At 43.8% G+C, this 19437-nt stretch overlaps 1 protein-coding gene across 1 annotated transcript in view; it reads right to left on the bottom strand.

The window, feature by feature from the left end:
• Nucleotides 1-19437, bottom strand: part of LOC135524364 (peptidyl-prolyl cis-trans isomerase FKBP8-like) — a 63511-nt gene that overhangs the window by 38727 nt on the left and 5347 nt on the right. The window contains exon 5 of the mRNA XM_064951830.1: nt 19190-19278. Coding sequence (XP_064807902.1) covers nt 19190-19278 — 89 coding nt within the window. The remainder of the gene's footprint in view (nt 1-19189; nt 19279-19437) is intronic.

Below are 19437 nucleotides of genomic sequence, written 5' to 3'. Positions count from 1 at the left end.
ACTTACAACTATCACTAACTTGGAAAACTGTTCTCACAGAAACTGAACTACCTTGAGAGATTCCACTCACTGAGATTTAGTATCCCAGTAAATATCCTCTCACCACAGATTCCAGAAATAAAGAGTAGAAGTTGACCTGTTCCAAGGCAGTATCGTATTACAATGTGGGCTGTGTGGATGGGAGCGATAAGTGTGGGGTTTGCTGCTAGCAAGACGTCTAAAAGATAAACATCCAGCGAGCACATGCAGAGGTCACACACAGCCTGACAGCAGACATTTGTTGTTGCAATGCATGCAGGTCAACCAAACAACTAGCCTTGAAGAAAACAAAAGTAAAAGGGGTATAAAAACCAGGGATGCAACTTTCACTGGGGACGGGGAGACATGTCCCCCCACATTTTGAAATTGCATTTTTGTCCCCCCCAAGTTATAGCATTGGAATGTGATACAGAATGAGGCAACGGTGTACAAATGCCTCCAAGAGGTCAGGTAGGGAGTTTGGAGTCATTAAAACTCGTTTTTCAACCACTCCACAAATGTCTTGTGAACAAACTATAGTTTTGGCAAGTCGACTAGGACATCTACTTTGTGCAAGACAAGTAATATTTCCAACAATTGTTTACAGACAGATTATTTCACACTATAATTCACTGTATCACAATTCCAGTGGGTCAGAAGGTTACATACACTGAGTTGACTGTGCCTTTAAACAACTTGGAAAATTCCAGAAAGTGATGTCATGGCTTTAGAAGATTCTAATAGGCTAATTGACATCATTTGAGTCAATTGGAGGTGTACCTGTGGATATATTTCAAGGCCTACCTTCATACTCAATGCCTCTTTGCTTGACATCATGGGAAAATCAAAAGAAATCAGCCAAGACCTCAGAAAAATAATTGTAGACCTTCACAAGTCTGGTTCATCCTTGGGAGCAATTTTCAAACGCCTGAAGCTACCACGTTCATCTGTACAAACAATAGCATGCAAGTATAAACACCATGGGACACGCAGCCGTCATACCGCTCAGGAAGGAGACACGTTCTGTCTCCTAGAGATGAACGTACTTTGGTGCTTAAAGTGCAAATCAATCCCAGAACAACAGCAAAGGACCTTGTGAAGATGCTGCAGGAAACAGGTACAAAAGTATCCATAGCCACAGTAAAACGAGTCCTATTTCGACATAACCTGAAAGGCCGCTCAACAAGGAAGAAGCCACTACTCCAAAACCACCATAAATAATACAGACTAGGGTTTGCAACTGCACATGGGGACAAAGATCGTACTTTTTGGAGAAATGTCCTATGGCCTGATGAAACAAAAATAGAACTGTTTGTCTATAATGATCATCGTTATGTTTGGAGGAAAAAGGGGGAGGCTTGCAAGCCGAAGAACACCATCCCAAAAATGGATTACAGGGGTGGCAACATCATGTTGTGGGGGTACTTTGCTGCAGGAGGGACTGGTGCACTTCACAAAATAAATGGCATCATGAGGGGGAAAATGTTGTGTATATATTAAAGCAACATCTCAAGAGATCAGTCAGGAAGTTAAAGATTGGTCGCAAATGGGTCTTCCAAATGGACAATGACCCCAAGCATACTTCCAAAGTTGTGGCAAAATGGCTTAAGGACAACAAAGTCAAGGTATTGGAGTGGCCATCACAAAGCCCTGACCTCAATCCTACAGAAAATGTGTGGGCAGAACTGAAAAAGCATGTGCAAGCAAACCTGACTCAGTTACACCAGCTCTGTCAGGAGGAATGGGACTAAATTCACCCAACTTATTGTGGGAAGCTTGTGGAAGGCTACCTGAAACGTTTGACCCAAGTTAAACAATTTAAAGGCGACGCTACCAAATACTAATTGAGTGTATGTAAACTGCTGACCCACTGGGAATGTGATGAAAGAAATAACAGCTGAAATAAATCATTCTCTCTCTTATTATTCTGACATTTCACATTCTTAAAATAAAGTGGTGATCCTAACTGACTGGGGATTTTTACTCTGATTAAATGTCAGGAATTGTAAAAAACTGAGTTTAAATGTATTTGGCTAAGGTGTATGTAAACTTCCGACTTCAACTGTGTATATATAAATATGTGTGTATATATTTCCCCCCACTTCTAAAACCAAAGTTGCGCCCCTGATAAACTTAATGTATATTTGATTAATTCTAATAGTGTTCTATAATCCCCTCACTAAACCTGTTATATTTGAGTCTTGCTGCTGACCTGAAGACTGTACAGATATAATATTGCACGTGTGTGTGTGTGTTGTTATTGTCTGTGCTAAACAGCATGCTCCTGCTGCATGACAGCTGGGTGTGGCCTCTTGTCTGCCTGCTGCTCCTATGCCAGGAAAACTACAAACACAGTCCTAAAATTCTAACTTCTCAAATATTTCACTGCACATACACACAAGTTCAATTTCAGGTTTCCTGAAAAATCATGCTACAATAATTCTAGGCCGTCAATGAATGACGTCACCTCATCCAAGGACACTTTCATCAGAAAATGATCCACCCTACTCCCTGTCTTTATTGCCCCTATTGACCACGGTTTAGCTTGCTAAACCCTTCTGAACATGTTTCATTCTGTTTGTAAAACTGGTTTATTATTTTAAGTCATCCATGATGGCTCGGGTGGTGTCAGAACTTGATTTTGACCCTGGTAGTGTAGTTGTTGATGTCAAGATGGGGAGTGAGTCACACTCTATCTTGGGTTCAGAGAGCCTCTCCTCGATCACACGTTCCCCTCTGTGGTCAGCCCTGTTTACGCATCTCTGGGATGATGCATCTCTGGGATGATGCGTCACGGCAGACAGCTCATTTAATCTAATGGGCCTTTCTGCCAGACACACGTACACATACATGCACACGCATACAGGAACGTTTATAAGCAGACCATTTCCGTGAGAGATTTACTGTAGTACACTATTCCAATACATATCCTCTTACCAGTGTTCCAAACGTAAAGCAGAAGTATGTTCTGGGTCATATCATTTTACAATCACACTGGGATGAGCATAAGACAGACACACACACACGCATTCACACAAATACATACATGGACAAACACACACTCAGAGCATTGCTTCTCCACTGCACCAAGTTAGTATTACAGTGTAAGTACCAAAGGTGAATTAATGTTGTGAATTAACGTTTTACCAAATGTGTCTATTACTGGCTGTACTTGTGGCTATGGATTTGAAAAACTACTACCGTTCAAATCTTGGGACTAGACCCAATTGGACAGCTGAGTCTATTGTTATTAATGCCAGAGAACAAGCTGTGGCCAGTTCTTTTCTCTTGTTGTTCTGGTCTTTCTCAAAGCTTGGGAAAGGATGGGAGTCACCAGCGCTGGATGTGTCGATTCATATCCCTGTTGCAAACAGACTTTCACACAAAGTGGGTGTGTGTGTGTGTCATATGCCGTGTGTGTGTATGTGTCATATGACAATTGGAAATTCTACATTTTCATTGAGAATAGCAACACCCACAGATACCCTCACTCATTAGACAAGTCATTCATCACAACCCAGAGTTCATGCCCTCTCACATGGTGATGGTTTGTGGCTCACGTTGTCCGCATGCTCTCTTTCTTCTAAGAATGTCACTGTTACGTTAAGCAGGTACATTCTCTGCTGGATGTTGGTGTGTCTCAGAAGTGATACTAAGAATAAATACACAGTGAATAAGTGTCAAAATAACATGTCTATATACAGGGAGTACCCGTGCCCAGTCGATGTGCAGGGGTACGAGGTAATAACATGTCTATATACAGGGAGTACCAGTGCCCAGTCGATGTGCAGGAGTACGAGGTAATAACATGTCTATATACAGGGAGTACCAGTGCCGAGTCGATGTGCAGGAGTACGAGGTAATAACATGTCTATATACAGGGAGTACCCGTGCCCAGTCGATGTGCAGGGGTACGAGGTAATAACATGTCTATATACAGGGAGTACCAGTGCCGAGTCGATGTGCAGGAGTACGAGGTAATAACATGTCTATATACAGGGAGTACCAGTGCCCAGTCGATGTGCAGGAGTACGAGGTAATAACATGTCAATATACAGGGAGTACCAGTGCCGAGTCGATGTGCAGGAGTACGAGGTAATAACATGTCTATATACAGGGAGTACCAGTGCCGAGTCGATGTACAGGGGTACGAAGTAATAACATGTCTATATACAGGGAGTACCAGTGCCCAGTCGATGTGCAGGAGTACGAGGTAATAACATGTCTATATACAGGGAGTACCAGTGCCGAGTCGATGTGCAGGGGTACGAAGTAATAACATGTCTATATACAGGGAGTACCAGTGCCCAGTCGATGTGCAGGAGTACGAGGTAATAACATGTCTATATACAGGGAGTACCAGTGCCCAGTCGATGTGCAGGAGTACGAGGTAATAACATGTCTATATACAGGGAGTACCACTGCCGAGTCGATGTGCAGGGGTACGAGGTAATAACATGTCTATATACAGGGAGTACCAGTGCCGAGTCGATGTGCAGGGTGCGAGGTAATAACATGTCTATATACAGGGAGTACCAGTGCCGAGTCGATGTGCAGAGGTACGAGGTAATAACATGTCTATATACAGGGAGTACCAGTGCCGAGTCGATGTGCAGGGGTGCGAGGTAATAACATGTCTATATACAGGGAGTACCAGTGCCGAGTCGATGTGCAGGGGTACGAGGTAATAACATGTCTATATACAGGGAGTACCAGTGCCGAGTCGATGTGCAGGGGTGCGAGGTAATAACATGTCTATATACAGGGAGTACCAGTGCCGAGTCGATGTGCAGGGGTACGAGGTAATAACATGTCTATATACAGGGAGTACCAGTGCCGAGTCGATGTGCAAAGGTACGAGGTAATAACATGTCTATATACAGGGAGTACCAGTGCAGAGTCGATGTGCAGAGGTACGAGGTAATAACATGTCTATATACAGGGAGTACCAGTGCCGAGTCGATGTGCAGGGGTGCGAGGTAATAACATGTCTATATACAGGGAGTACCAGTGCCGAGTCGATGTGCAGAGGTACGAGGTAATAACATGTCTATATACAGGGAGTACCAGTGCCGAGTCGATGTGCAGAGGTACGAGGTAATAACATGTCTATATACAGGGAGTACCAGTGCCGAGTCGATGTGCAGGGGTACGAGGTAATAACATGTCTATATACAGGGAGTACCAGTGCCGAGTCGATGTGCAGGGGTACGAGGTAATAACATGTCTATATACAGGGAGTACCAGTGCCGAGTCGATGTGCAGGAGTACGAGGTAATGACATGTCTATATACAGGGAGTACCAGTGCCCAGTCGATGTGCAGGAGTACGAGGTAATAACATGTCAATATACAGGGAGTACCAGTGCCGAGTCGATGTGCAGGAGTACGAGGTAATAACATGTCTATATACAGGGAGTACCAGTGCCGAGTCGATGTACAGGGGTACAAAGTAATAACATGTCTATATACAGGGAGTACCAGTGCCCAGTCGATGTGCAGGGGTACGAGGTAATAACATGTCTATATACAGGGAGTACCAGTGCCGAGTCGATGTGCAGGGGTACGAAGTAATAACATGTCTATATACAGGGAGTACCAGTGCCCAGTCGATGTGCAGGAGTACGAGGTAATAACATGTCTATATACAGGGAGTACCAGTGCCGAGTCGATGTACAGGGGTACGAAGTAATAACATGTCTATATACAGGGAGTACCAGTGCCGAGTCGATGTGCAGGGGTACGAGGTAATAACATGTCTATATACAGGGAGTACCAGTGCCGAGTCGATGTGCAGGGGTACGAGGTAATAACATGTCTATATACAGGGAGTACCAGTGCCGAGTCGATGTGCAGAGGTACGAGGTAATAACATGTCTATATACAGGGAGTACCAGTGCCGAGTCGATGTGCAGGGGTACGAGGTAATAACATGTCTATATACAGGGAGTACCAGTGCCGAGTCGATGTGCAGGGGTACGAGGTAATAACATGTCTATATACAGGGAGTACCAGTGCCGAGTCGATGTGCAAAGGTACGAGGTAATAACATGTCTATATACAGGGAGTACCAGTGCCGAGTCGATGTGCAGAGGTACGAGGTAATAACATGTCTATATACAGGGAGTACCAGTGCCGAGTCGATGTGCAGGGGTACGAGGTAATAACATGTCTATATACAGGGAGTACCAGTGCCGAGTCGATGTGCAGAGGTACGAGGTAATAACATGTCTATATACAGGGAGTACCAGTGCCGAGTCGATGTGCAGAGGTACGAGGTAATAACATGTCTATATACAGGGAGTACCAGTGCCGAGTCGATGTGCAGGGGTACGAGGTAATAACATGTCTATATACAGGGAGTACCAGTGCCGAGTCGATGTGCAGGGGTACGAGGTAATAACATGTCTATATACAGGGAGTACCAGTGCCGAGTCGATGTGCAGGAGTACGAGGTAATAACATGTCTATATACAGGGAGTACCAGTGCCCAGTCGATGTGCAGGAGTACGAGGTAATAACATGTCAATATACCGGGAGTACCAGTGCCGAGTCGATGTGCAGGAGTACGAGGTAATAACATGTCTATATACAGGGAGTACCAGTGCCGAGTCGATGTACAGGGGTACGAAGTAATAACATGTCTATATACAGGGAGTACCAGTGCCGAGTCGATGTGCAGGGGTGCAGTAATAACATGTCTATATACAGGGAGTACCAGTGCCGAGTCGATGTGCAGGGTACGAGGTAATAACATGTCTATATACAGGGAGTACCAGTGCCGAGTCGATGTGCAGGGGTACGAGGTAATAACATGTCTATATACAGGGAGTACCAGTGCCGAGTCGATGTGCAGAGGTACGAGGTAATAACATGTCTATATACAGGGAGTACCAGTGCCGAGTCGATGTGCAGAGGTACGAGGTAATAACATGTCTATATACAGGGAGTACCAGTGCCGAGTCGATGTGCAGGGGTACGAGGTAATAACATGTCTATATACAGGGAGTACCAGTGCCGAGTCGATGTGCAGAGGTACGAGGTAATAACATGTCTATATACAGGGAGTACCCGTGCCGAGTCGATGTGCAGAGGTACGAGGTAATAACATGTCTATATACAGGGAGTACCAGTGCCGAGTCGATGTGCAGGGGTACGAGGTAATAACATGTCTATATACAGGGAGTACCCGTGCCGAGTCGATGTGCAGGGGTACGAGGTAATAACATGTCTATATACAGGGAGTACCAGTGCCGAGTCGATGTGCAGGAGTACGAGGTAATAACATGTCTATATACAGGGAGTACCAGTGCCCAGTCGATGTGCAGGAGTACGAGGTAATAACATGTCAATATACAGGGAGTACCAGTGCCGAGTCGATGTGCAGGAGTACGAGGTAATAACATGTCTATATACAGGGAGTACCAGTGCCGAGTCGATGTACAGGGGCACGAAGTAATAACATGTCTATATACAGGGAGTACCAGTGCCCAGTCGATGTGCAGGAGTACGAGGTAATAACATGTCTATATACAGGGAGTACCAGTGCCGAGTCGATGTGCAGGGGTACGAAGTAATAACATGTCTATATACAGGGAGTACCAGTGCCCAGTCGATGTGCAGGAGTACGAGGTAATAACATGTCTATATACAGGGAGTACCAGTGCCCAGTCAATGTGCAGGAGTACGAGGTAATAACATGTCTATATACAGGGAGTACCAGTGCCGAGTCGATGTGCAGGGGTACGAGGTAATAACATGTCTATATACAGGGAGTACCAGTGCCGAGTCGATGTGCAGGGGTACGAGGTAATAACATGTCTATATACAGGGAGTACCAGTGCCGAGTCGATGTGCAGAGGTACGAGGTAATAACATGTCTATATACAGGGAGTACCAGTGCCGAGTCGATGTGCAGGGGTACGAGGTAATAACATGTCTATATACAGGGAGTACCAGTGCCGAGTCGATGTGCAGGGGTACGAGGTAATAACATGTCTATATACAGGGAGTACCAGTGCCGAGTCGATGTGCAGGGGTACGAGGTAATAACATGTCTATATACAGGGAGTACCAGTGCCGAGTCGATGTGCAGGGGTACGAGGTAATAACATGTCTATATACAGGGAGTACCAGTGCCGAGTCGATGTGCAGAGGTACGAGGTAATAACATGTCTATATACAGGGAGTACCAGTGCCGAGTCGATGTGCAGAGGTACGAGGTAATAACATGTCTATATACAGGGAGTACCAGTGCCGAGTCGTGTGCAGGGGTACGAGGTAATAACATGTCTATATACAGGGAGTACCAGTGCCGAGTCGATGTGCAGAGGTACGAGGTAATAACATGTCTATATACAGGGAGTACCAGTGCCGAGTCGATGTGCAGAGGTACGAGGTAATAACATGTCTATATACAGGGAGTACCAGTGCCGAGTCGATGTGCAGGGGTACGAGGTAATAACATGTCTATATACAGGGAGTACCAGTGCCGAGTCGATGTGCAGAGGTACGAGGTAATAACATGTCTATATACAGGGAGTACCAGTGCCGAGTCGATGTGCAGGGGTACGAGGTAATAACATGTCTATATACAGGGAGTACCAGTGCCGAGTCGATGTGCAGGGGTACGAGGTAATAACATGTCTATATACCGGGAGTACCAGTGCCGAGTCGATGTGCAGGGGTACGAGGTAATAACATGTCTATATACAGGGAGTACCAGTGCCGAGTCGATGTGCAGGGGTACGAGGTAATAACATGTCTATATACAGGGAGTACCAGTGCCGAGTCGATGTGCAGGGGTACGAGGTAATAACATGTCTATATACAGGGAGTACCAGTGCCGAGTCGATGTGCAGGGGTGCGAGGTAATAACGTGTCTATATACAGGGAGTACCAGTGCCGAGTCGATGTGCAGGGTACGAGGTAATAACATGTCTATATACAGGGAGTACCAGTGCCGAGTCGATGTGCAGGGGTACGAGGTAATAACATGTCTATATACAGGGAGTACCAGTGCCGAGTCGATGTGCAGAGGTACGAGGTAATAACATGTCTATATACAGGGAGTACCAGTGCCGAGTCGATGTGCAGGGGTACGAGGTAATAACATGTCTATATACAGGGAGTACCAGTGCCGAGTCGATGTGCAGGGGTGCGAGGTAATAACATGTCTATATACCGGGAGTACCAGTGCCGAGTCGATGTGCAGGGGTACGAGGTAATAACATGTCTATATACAGGGAGTACCAGTGCCGAGTCGATATGCAGGGGTACGAGGTAATAACATGTCTATATACAGGGAGTACCAGTGCCGAGTCGATGTGCAGGGGTACGAGGTAATAACATGTCTATATACAGGGAGTACCAGTGCCGAGTCGATGTGCAGGGGTACGAGGTAATAACGTGTCTATATACAGGGAGTACCAGTTCCGAGTCGATGTGCAGGGGTACGAGGTAATAACATGTCTATATACAGGGAGTACCAGTGCCGAGTCGATGTGCAGGGGTACGAGGTAATTGAGGTAGCTATGTGTATATATAGGTAGGGGTAATGTGACTAGGTAAGAGGATAGATAATAGACAGTAGCAGCAGCGTGTGTGTGTGTGTGTGTGTGTGTGTGTGTGTGTGTGTGTGTGTGTGTGTGTGTGTGTGTGTGTGTGTGTGTGTGTGTGTGTGTGTGTGTGTGTGTGTGTGTGTGTGTGTGTGTGTGTGTGTGTGTGTGTGTGTGTGTGTGTGTGTGTATAGAGTTAGTACAAAGAAGGGTCAATGCAGGTAGTCCGGTAGCCATTTGATTAGCTATAGCCATTTGATTAGCTATTTAGCAGTCTTATGGCTTGGGGGTAGAAGCTGGGCAGGTTCCAGATTTGGTGCACGTGTACCGCTCGCCCCTGCATTTCCTGTTGTCCACGATCAGCTCCTTTTTGTCTTGTTGACATTGAGAGAGAAGGTTGTTGTCCTGGCACCACACTGCCAGGTTTCTGAACTTTTCCCTTTAGGCTGATTCATCATCGCTGTGATCAGTCCTGTCACCATCATGTCGCCAGCCAACTTGGTGTTGGAGTCGTGCGAGGCCGTGCAGTCATGGATGAACACTGAGTACAGGAGGAGACTAAACACACACCCCTAAGGGGCTCCGATGTTGATGGTCACCGTGGCAGATGTGTTGTTGCCTACCCTTACCACCTGGGGGCGGCCCGTCAGGAAGTCCTGGATCCAGTTGCAGAGGTCCAGGGTCCTGACCTTGGTGATGAGCTTGGAGGGGACTATGATGTTGAATGCTAAGCTGTAATCAATAAACAGCCTTCTTACATAGGTATTCCTCTTGTCCAAGTGGGTGAGGGCAGCGTGGATATGTTGGGGCGGTATGCAAATTGGAGTGGTACGCAAATTACCTGTGTTTTCTGGGTAAATAAAGAAACGGAACAGAATGTATAATTTTCTTATCTTCCAAATGAGACGATTCAGCAAATAGACACTATCAAACCATTATGCTTACTGTGGGTGGCACTTTTGACCAATAAATGTTATTCAACCATGCCTCAAGGTAGGTAAACATTCAACCTATAAATGAACACCCCCAAACTTAAGACAAGCTTCAGCCCCACCCCAACTAACTGGTCAGTGCATTTTCAACCCATGCTCCAGTGACTCCCTGAGGTCAATGCAGGAGATATTCCTCACCTCATCTCATCTCTGCTCCTTGCAGAATTCTGATCATGATAGCCATCTGTGAATCCTCAACCATATATCCACTTTTCCTTTGCGGGTCTCAGGTTTTGAATGTGGTAATCCCTTATTCTGTATAAGTTTTAAAAAACGAACCCTAACAGATTCACTCTAAATGTCAACAACGGCTGTTCATTTTATGGAAATTAAGAAGTTTATTATACACCAATCCATACTCCAAGCATTTTATGAATGCTTTATACAATCCATCCTATGGTTTAATATTGTGGGGTGGTTTGGTGCTGTAGGACAGGGGTCTTCAAACTTTTTTCACCCAGGGACTTTATCAATAAACAAACAAATATCTTGTCATGTCTTATCATCAGGTGAAGGATAATGGCAAGGAGAAGTAATCAACATTTTAAAATGAATAGATTTGGTAGATAGTATTTCATTATTTTGACATCCCCACATTACAATTGGAAGAGAAAACTCTAACATAGCCTATTAACTAGAAAGGTAACTCCAAACACATTTTCACTAAGAGCAGCTGTTTAGCTGGTTAAACTAAGGTTCGCAATGTGTTGGCAAAAATGTATGTCCAAGTCAAGAAAGCTTACCAGCAGCCAGCGGCACCAAACTGGTAGCATCACGGATGCTTTCTGAAAACCTATGTCAGATATTAGAAATAATATATTATCCTCTTTTCTACTGTAGGTATGTCATTTAAAATAGATGTATACTGTTGTTGCTAGTGATATTCATAAAAACATCTTACAAAAATGATTCCCTTATTTTATATACAGTACCAGTCAAAAGTTTGGACACAGCTACTCATTTAAGGGTTATTCTTTATTTATTTTTTACCATTTTCTACATTGTAGAATAATAGTGAAGACAAACTATAAAATAACACATATGGAATCATGTAGTAACCAAAAAAGTGTTAAACAAATCCAAATATATTTTATACTCAAAGTAGCCACCCTTTGCCTTTGACAGCTTTATACACTCTTGGCATTCTCTCAACCAGCTTCATGAGAAATGCTTTTCCAACAGTCTTGAAGGAGTTCCCACATATGCGGAGCACTTGTAGGCTGTTTTTCCTTCACTCTGGAGGCCAGCTCATCTGATGGAGCACTTCATCACTGCCCTTCTTGGTCAAATAGCTTTTACAGAGCCTGGAGGTGTATTGGGTCATTGTCCTGTTGAAAAACAAATAATAGCTACCCTTAATGCAAACCAGATGGGATGGTGTATCGCTGCAGAATGCCTTGGTAGCCATGCTGGTTAAGTGCGCCTTGAATTCTAAATAAATCACAGACCGTGTCACCAGCAAAGCACCCCCTACACCATCACACCTCCTCCTCCATGCTTCATGGTGGGAACCACACATGCGGAGATCATAGGTTCACCTTCTCCGCGTCTCACAAAGACACGGCGGTTAGAACCCAAAATCTCAAATTTGGACTCATCAGACCAAAAGACAGATTTCCAGATGTCCATTGCTTGTGTTTCTTGGCTCAAGCAAGTCTCTTCTTCTTATTGATGTCCTTTTTAGTAATGTTTTTTTTGTTGCAGTAATTTGACCATGAAGGCCTGATTCACGTAGTCCCCTCTGAACAGATGATGTTGAGATGTGTCTGTTACTTGAACTCTGTGAACCATTTACTTGGGCTGCAATTCCTGAGGCCGATAACTCTAATGAATGTATCCTTTGCAGTAGAGGTAACTCTGGGTCTTCCTTTCCTGTGGCGGTCCTCATGAGAGCCAGTTTCATCATAGCTTGATGGTTTTTGCGACTGCACTTGAATAAACTTTCCAAGTTCTTGAAATGTTCCTGATTGACTGACATTCATGTCTTAAAGTAATGGTGGACTCTTGTTTCTCTTTCCTTTATTTGAGCTGTTCTTGCCATAATATGGACTTGGTATTTTACCAAATAGGGCTATCTTCTGTATACCAACCCCACCTTGTCACAACACAACTGATTGGCTCAATTGCATTAAAAAGGAAAGAAATTCCTCAAATTCACTTTGAAGGCACACCTGTTAATTGAAATGCATTCCAGGTGACTACCTCATGAAGCTGGGTGAGAGAATGCCAAACGTGTACAAAGCTGTTAAGGCAAAAAAGTGGCTACTTTGAAGAATCTCAAATATAAAATAGATTGATTTGTTTAACACTTTTCCTTAAGTTATACAATGTAGAAAATAGTACAAATACATAAAAACCCTTGCATGATTAGGAGTGTCCAAATTTTTGACTGGTACTGTATATTTACAATACATGACCAAAAGTATATAGAAACCTGCTCATCGAACATCTCATTCCAAAATCATGGCCATTAATATGGAGTTGGTCCCCCCTTTGCTGCTATAACAGCCTCCACTATTCTGGGAAGGCTTTTCACTACATGTTGGAACATTGCTGCTGGGACTTGATTCCATTCAACCACAAGAGCATTAGTGAGGTTGAGCACTCACGTTCCAATTCATGGCAAAAGTGTTCGATGTGGTTGAGGTCAGGGCTCTGTGCAGGTCAGTCAAGTTCTTCCACACCGATCTTGACCAAACATTTCTGTATGGACCTTGCATTGTGCACAGGAGAATTGTGATGCTGAAACAGGAAAGGGCCTTCCCCAAACTGTTGCCACAAAGTTGGTGGCACATGATTGTCAAGAATGTCATTGTATGCTATAGCGTTAAGATTTCACTTCACTGGAACTAAGGGGCCTAGCCCGAACTACGAAAAACAGCCTCAGACCATTATTCTTCCTCCACCAAACTTTAAAGTTGGCACTATGCATTGGGGCAGGGAGCTTTCTCCTGGCATCCGACAAACCCAGATTAGCCCGTCGGACTGACAGATTTATCACACCCAGATTGAAAGCATTTCCACTGCTCCAATGGAGGCGAGCTTTACCCCACTCCAGCCGACGCATTACATGATCTTACACTTGTGCGCAGCTGCCCGGCCATGGAAACATATTTCATGAAGCTCCCAATGAACAGTTATTGTGCTGACGTTGCTTGCAGAGGCAGTTTGGAACTCAGTAGTGAGTGTTGCAACAGAGGACATGTAGTGTATATTATTTTGCCAGACCCCCTGAAGTACCTCTGCAGACCCCTAGGTTGCCGCAGACCCCCGGTTGAATACCCTGCGCTAGGGAACACTAGTCAGAACCAATTGAACAAGGTTATAAAAAATCAGTGGGAAGGAAGGTCATTGGAGAAAGCCAGAAAGCTCTCAGTGACATCGATAAAAAATCAGTGAGGAAGAAGGGGGAACAAATAGCCTTGGACATTACGCACACACTCCATGACCAGCATAGCCCCCTACCCTCCGGTTGCAGAAGTATATCTCTGGCATACAAGTTTAAGAGGGCAGTTTCTAGTTTTGTGCCAACATTCATCAAACTCCTGAACTTTTTAAGTTCTTATTCTTATTTGTAGATACAGTACACTTAGTGTACAAAATATTAAAAACACCTTCCTAATAATGAGTTGCACCCCCCCATCCCTTCTACCTTTTTCCCTCAAAACAGCCTCAATTTGTCGGCGAATGGACCCTAGGTGTCGAAAGCATTCCACCCGGATGCTGGACCATGTTGACCAATGTTTCCCACAGTTGTGTCAAGTTGGATGGATGTCCTTTGGGTGGTGGACCATTCTTGATATACACAGGAAACTGTTGAGCATGAAAAACCCATCAGCTTTGCAGTTCTTCAAACAAACCGATGCGCCTGGCACCTACTACCATACCCCATTCAAATGCACTTGACTGTTTTTGTCTTGCCCATTCACCCTCTGACCGGCACACATACACAATCAATCGTCTCAAGGCTTAAATAATATTCTTTACACTGTCTCCTCCTCTTCATCTTAACTGATTGAAGTGGATTTAATAAGTGACATCACCTGGATTCACCTAGTCAGTCTATGTCATGGAAAGATGTCCATAATGTTTTCTACATTCAGTGTATATAGTCCGTGGTTGCATAGATTGCTTGTTTTTGTCTTCTATGCCTCTATGTTGTCAGGAAATACAAATGATTTGAATTGAAATGGATAGAATTCATCACCCTTTGGCTATTATACAGCGCCTTAAATCAGACTTTGGTTTGACTAGACCAAGCCCTCTGAGGTGTGTTAATTATTAGAATGTTTGTGTTATTAGAATTATTAGAATATGTCCCAATATCCTAGAAAATAAACACCTCTCTCTCTAACATGCATCATTACCATTGCTTTCATCTCTGCCAAGAAAACAAATATCTGCCAAAAATGATACTAGAGTCCCTGCTGGGACATAAGGTTCTATTGAATAGGACTTTCTAAAAACAACTTCCGCTCGCAATCCTGACACAGTGTAACCCTTTTTCTAGTACAAAAGTTATATTAAAGTTAGGAATTCATAGTGTTTTGTACAGATGTAAAATAACATAGGTGTCAAGTAGTCAGGCAGGACCCCAAATGAATTGTATAAACTTTCCTAATATTTGCAAAGACTACATTCATCCTGCATAACCCTTGCACATCACAACAGCTGTCAGTGCACATGTTTTATGTTGTTGACTTTGGGTCAATGAGGAGCTGAGGGGTGTTGCCCCCCTTCCGACTGTGTTGGTCTTGGCCCTGAGCACAGATCCACAGATGTTGCTCTCCATGGGTTTATGATTAGGATGTGGTGAATTACAGAGTCCAGTCTGTATCTCCCTGGAAATACTTGGATGCTTTTGGCGTATGTTACTTGTGTCAGAGATGGCTATGATGATGGAGTCACTTCTTTATTGCCTTGTTCCATGGCTCATTCCTGGCAACACAAACGTCACTGTGCTTTACACTTGATTTATCCCGTAAACCTTTCACCAGCCTGTCTGAGATATCGAACCAGGTAAATTGTTGCTCATGGAGACCGTTCCAGGGGTTTCATTGGCCACTTCCTAACATACTGTAACATCATCAGTCAAATAATCCTAACAGACCAAGTATTTTAGGATCAGATGCAGCAGCAAACCCACAACACGCCACGGTGCATCCCTACCAGCGAATCAGCGGGGCAGCAAAATGTTCAGACAAATAGCTATGAAGTGCTCTCAGCAGAGACAGTGCCGCTGTCTGCAACAGGCGACCGACAGTTTCAATCAATGTATCCATTAGAGGATGGGGAGAGGGCAATGACATTATTTTGCATGCTATTTAAAAAAAAAGTAGTTGTTATTCCATCTTAAAATATCAGTGGTATTACTGTCTTTGAATCACATCATGGTATAAAAAGCACCATACAACGGCACCTTGTTTCATTTATGTCACTAATTTTGTAATATTTTACTTTAGGAAGTCTCTCTGAGACACCACTAGCTGTCTTTCATTGTTGGACATCACAGCAGGTAGAAGTTACTTAAACAGCTTTGTCACCACCCTTTTAGGAGCTGGCATGGTGCCCAGGAGGACTACCTCAGGGGAAGGGCTAAATTTGACTCAGTACACAGCCTTAACCAGATGCAGCAAAACAATCATTAACTGAGCTCCTGCCTGCTTGCTTGCCTGGCCTCTCTAGCTCTCTCTGTCTACACGCAGACCAGGTGACTCACCTCAGGAACAGACCAGGGGACTCACCTCAGGAACAGACAGAGGTAGAGATTTTCCTCAGAGGATCACCTTCCTTTCACCCCTCTCTCTGCTAAAACAGAATTGAACAACTACTTTCTAGAGCTCCACAAACTCAATACTAACAAGACCTCACACATAGAATAGGACCACACATCGAGGCCAAGACGTGCACTGCATGCTCATCACACTGCATCAGCCTCTGGCAAGAAATAAAAGACCACACAGACACATGCCACAGTCGGAGGACACACTTGCCCCTGGATCCTCTGAAACAGCTATATTTTGGGATGTAAACTCTAAAATGCAAATAGAGTGCAACGGATAACTCTTTGCATAAAGGACGGCTGTATTATCTTCATGCTGTTTTGTCCAAAAACATTGTCACATCTTGATTAGCTCCATTGGGTTGAATATAAATATCCAGAGGAAGATCCTAAACAACATGATTTGGTCATCTGTGTGGGAGATTAAACAAGTTGTGTGACATGACACTCTGTTCATGAGCATTATCCAGTTTTGTTTACCTGTTAGAAACACACCGTTATATGCCTGTGCATGAACAACATTAATGTATACTTTGGAAAAAGGTAGCATGATATACGGCAAATATCTGAATTTACGGCTGGTGAACTGCTTAAAAAAAAAATATATATATATATATATATATATATATATATACAGTGCCTTGCGAAAGTATTCGGCCCCCTTGAACTTTGCGACCTTTTGCCACATTTCAGGCTTCAAACATAAAGATATAAAACTGTATTTTTTTGTGAAGAATCAACAACAAGTGGGACACAATCATGAAGTGGAACGACATTTATTGGATATTTCAAACTTTTTTAACAAATCAAAAACTGAAAAATTGGGCGTGCAAAATTATTCAGCCCCTTTACTTTCAGTGCAGCAAACTCTCTCCAGAAGTTCAGTGAGGATCTCTGAATGATTCAATGTTGACCTAAATGACTAATGATGATAAATACAATCCACCTGTGTGTAATCAAGTCTCCGTATAAATGCACCTGCACTGTGATAGTCTCAGAGGTCCGTTAAAAGAGCAGAGAGCATCATGAAGAACAAGGAACACACCAGGCAGGTCCGAGATACTGTTGTGAAGAAGTTTAAAGCCGGATTTGGATACAAAAAGATTTCCCAAGCTTTAAACATCCCAAGGAGCACTGTGCAAGCAATAATATTGAAATGGAAGGAGTATCAGACCACTGCAAATCTACCAAGACCTGGCCGTCCCTCTAAACTTTCAGCTCATACAAGGAGAAGACTGATCAGAGATGCAGCCAAGAGGCCCATGATCACTCTGGATGAACTGCAGAGATCTACAGCTGAGGTGGGAGACTCTGTCCATAGGACAACAATCAGTCGTATATTGCACAAATCTGGCCTTTATGGAAGAGTGGCAAGAAGAAAGCCATTTCTTAAAGATATCCATAAAAAGTGTTGATTAAAGTTTGCCACAAGCCACCTGGGAGACACACCAAACATGTGGAAGAAGGTGCTCTGGTCAGATGAAACCAAAATTGAACTTTTTGGCAACAATGCAAAACGTTATGTTTGGCGTAAAAGCAACACAGCTCATCACCCTGAACACACCATACCCACTGTCAAACATGATGGTGGCAGCATCATGGTTTGGGCCTGCTTTTCTTCAACAGGGACAGGGAAGATGGTTAAAATTGATGGGAAGATGGATGGAGCCAAATACAGGACCATTCTGGAAGAAAACCTGATGGAGTCTGCAAAAGACCTGAGACTGGGACGGAGATTTGTCTTCCAACAAGACAATGATCCAAAACATAAAGCAAAATCTACAATGGAATGGTTCAAAAATAAACATATCCAGGTGTTAGAATAGCCAAGTCAAAGTCCAGACCTGAATCCAATCGAGAATCTGTGGAAAGAACTGAAAACTGCTGTTCACAAATGCTCTCCATCCAACCTCACTGAGCTCGAGCTGTTTTGCAAGGAGGAATGGGAAAAAATTTCAGTCTCTCGATGTGCAAAACTGATAGAGACATACCCCAAGTGACTTTACAGCTGTGATCGCAGCAAAAGGTGGCGCTAAAAAGTATTAACTTAAGGGGGCTGAATAATTTTGCACGCCCAATTTTTCAGTTTTTGATTTGTTAAAAAGGTTTGAAATATCCAATAAATGTCGTTCCACTTCATGATTGTGTCCCGCTTGTTGTTGATTCTTCACAAAAAATACAGTTTTATATCTTTATGTTTGAAGCCTGAAATGTGGCAAAAGGTCGCAAAGTTCAAGGGGGCCGAATACTTTCGCAAGGCACTGTATATTTTGCAAATCAAGTGGTAATTTGCAGAGTAAGGATCACGTTACAGCAGCATGTTGAAGTAAACATTGCATGTGAAGTATCATTGTGTCAGAACCACAGGTGTCAATGTGTTAAATTCTATGCATGCAATGGCTCATTAACGGGGCATGGGTTGTAAATCCAAGCCATTGGCTGTCATTTGAGTGGTGTCTTTACCATAGGGTGGGAGAGAGAGTAGAGGCCTCTAGCCATGTGTGAATGGTGTTTGGAGGGGGCCATCTGCTCCGGGTTGTGGTTCATTAGTCAGGCTACTTGGGACCGCCACACTCTGATCAACAGGTACAATAGGACTCAGTTCCTTAGCGTGATGATATATGTCACATTACTTTTTTGAAATGAGGGGTGATAGATGGCCAAATCAATTTTGGGGTTTTTACACCCTCACCCCCATAACACAACCTCCTTATAGATTGGAGGAGGGGCAGGAGTCAAGTTTAATTGAACCAATATCTTTGTTTTGTTAGTGTTGTGATTGTCTTTGCCCTACAGTGGTGCTGTGGATCATGAATGTGTTTTTCTCCCAGCGGTGTTTACCTTCCCAGAAGTCCATAGGTGTACTGTGAATCTGCCAGCAGTAATGCGACCTCGTCCTGCTGCATGGCTATGGCACACTCCTCCAGGGCCTGTGTGTCAAACAGCACTGTATTATCCACAGATCTCTCACTGTTAATACTTTATTTGCACACATTAGATAATAATTATGAAAATCTATTAATGAAGAGTGATTAACTTACCTCAAATGTCTAGTGTTACGATGGCATACATTGAAACCTTATAGCCAC

This window comes from Oncorhynchus masou, chromosome 31, assembly GCF_036934945.1.
Source record: "Oncorhynchus masou masou isolate Uvic2021 chromosome 31, UVic_Omas_1.1, whole genome shotgun sequence".
Classification (NCBI taxonomy): domain Eukaryota; kingdom Metazoa; phylum Chordata; class Actinopteri; order Salmoniformes; family Salmonidae; genus Oncorhynchus; species Oncorhynchus masou.
This window is presented reverse-complemented; position numbering and strand designations above follow the sequence as displayed.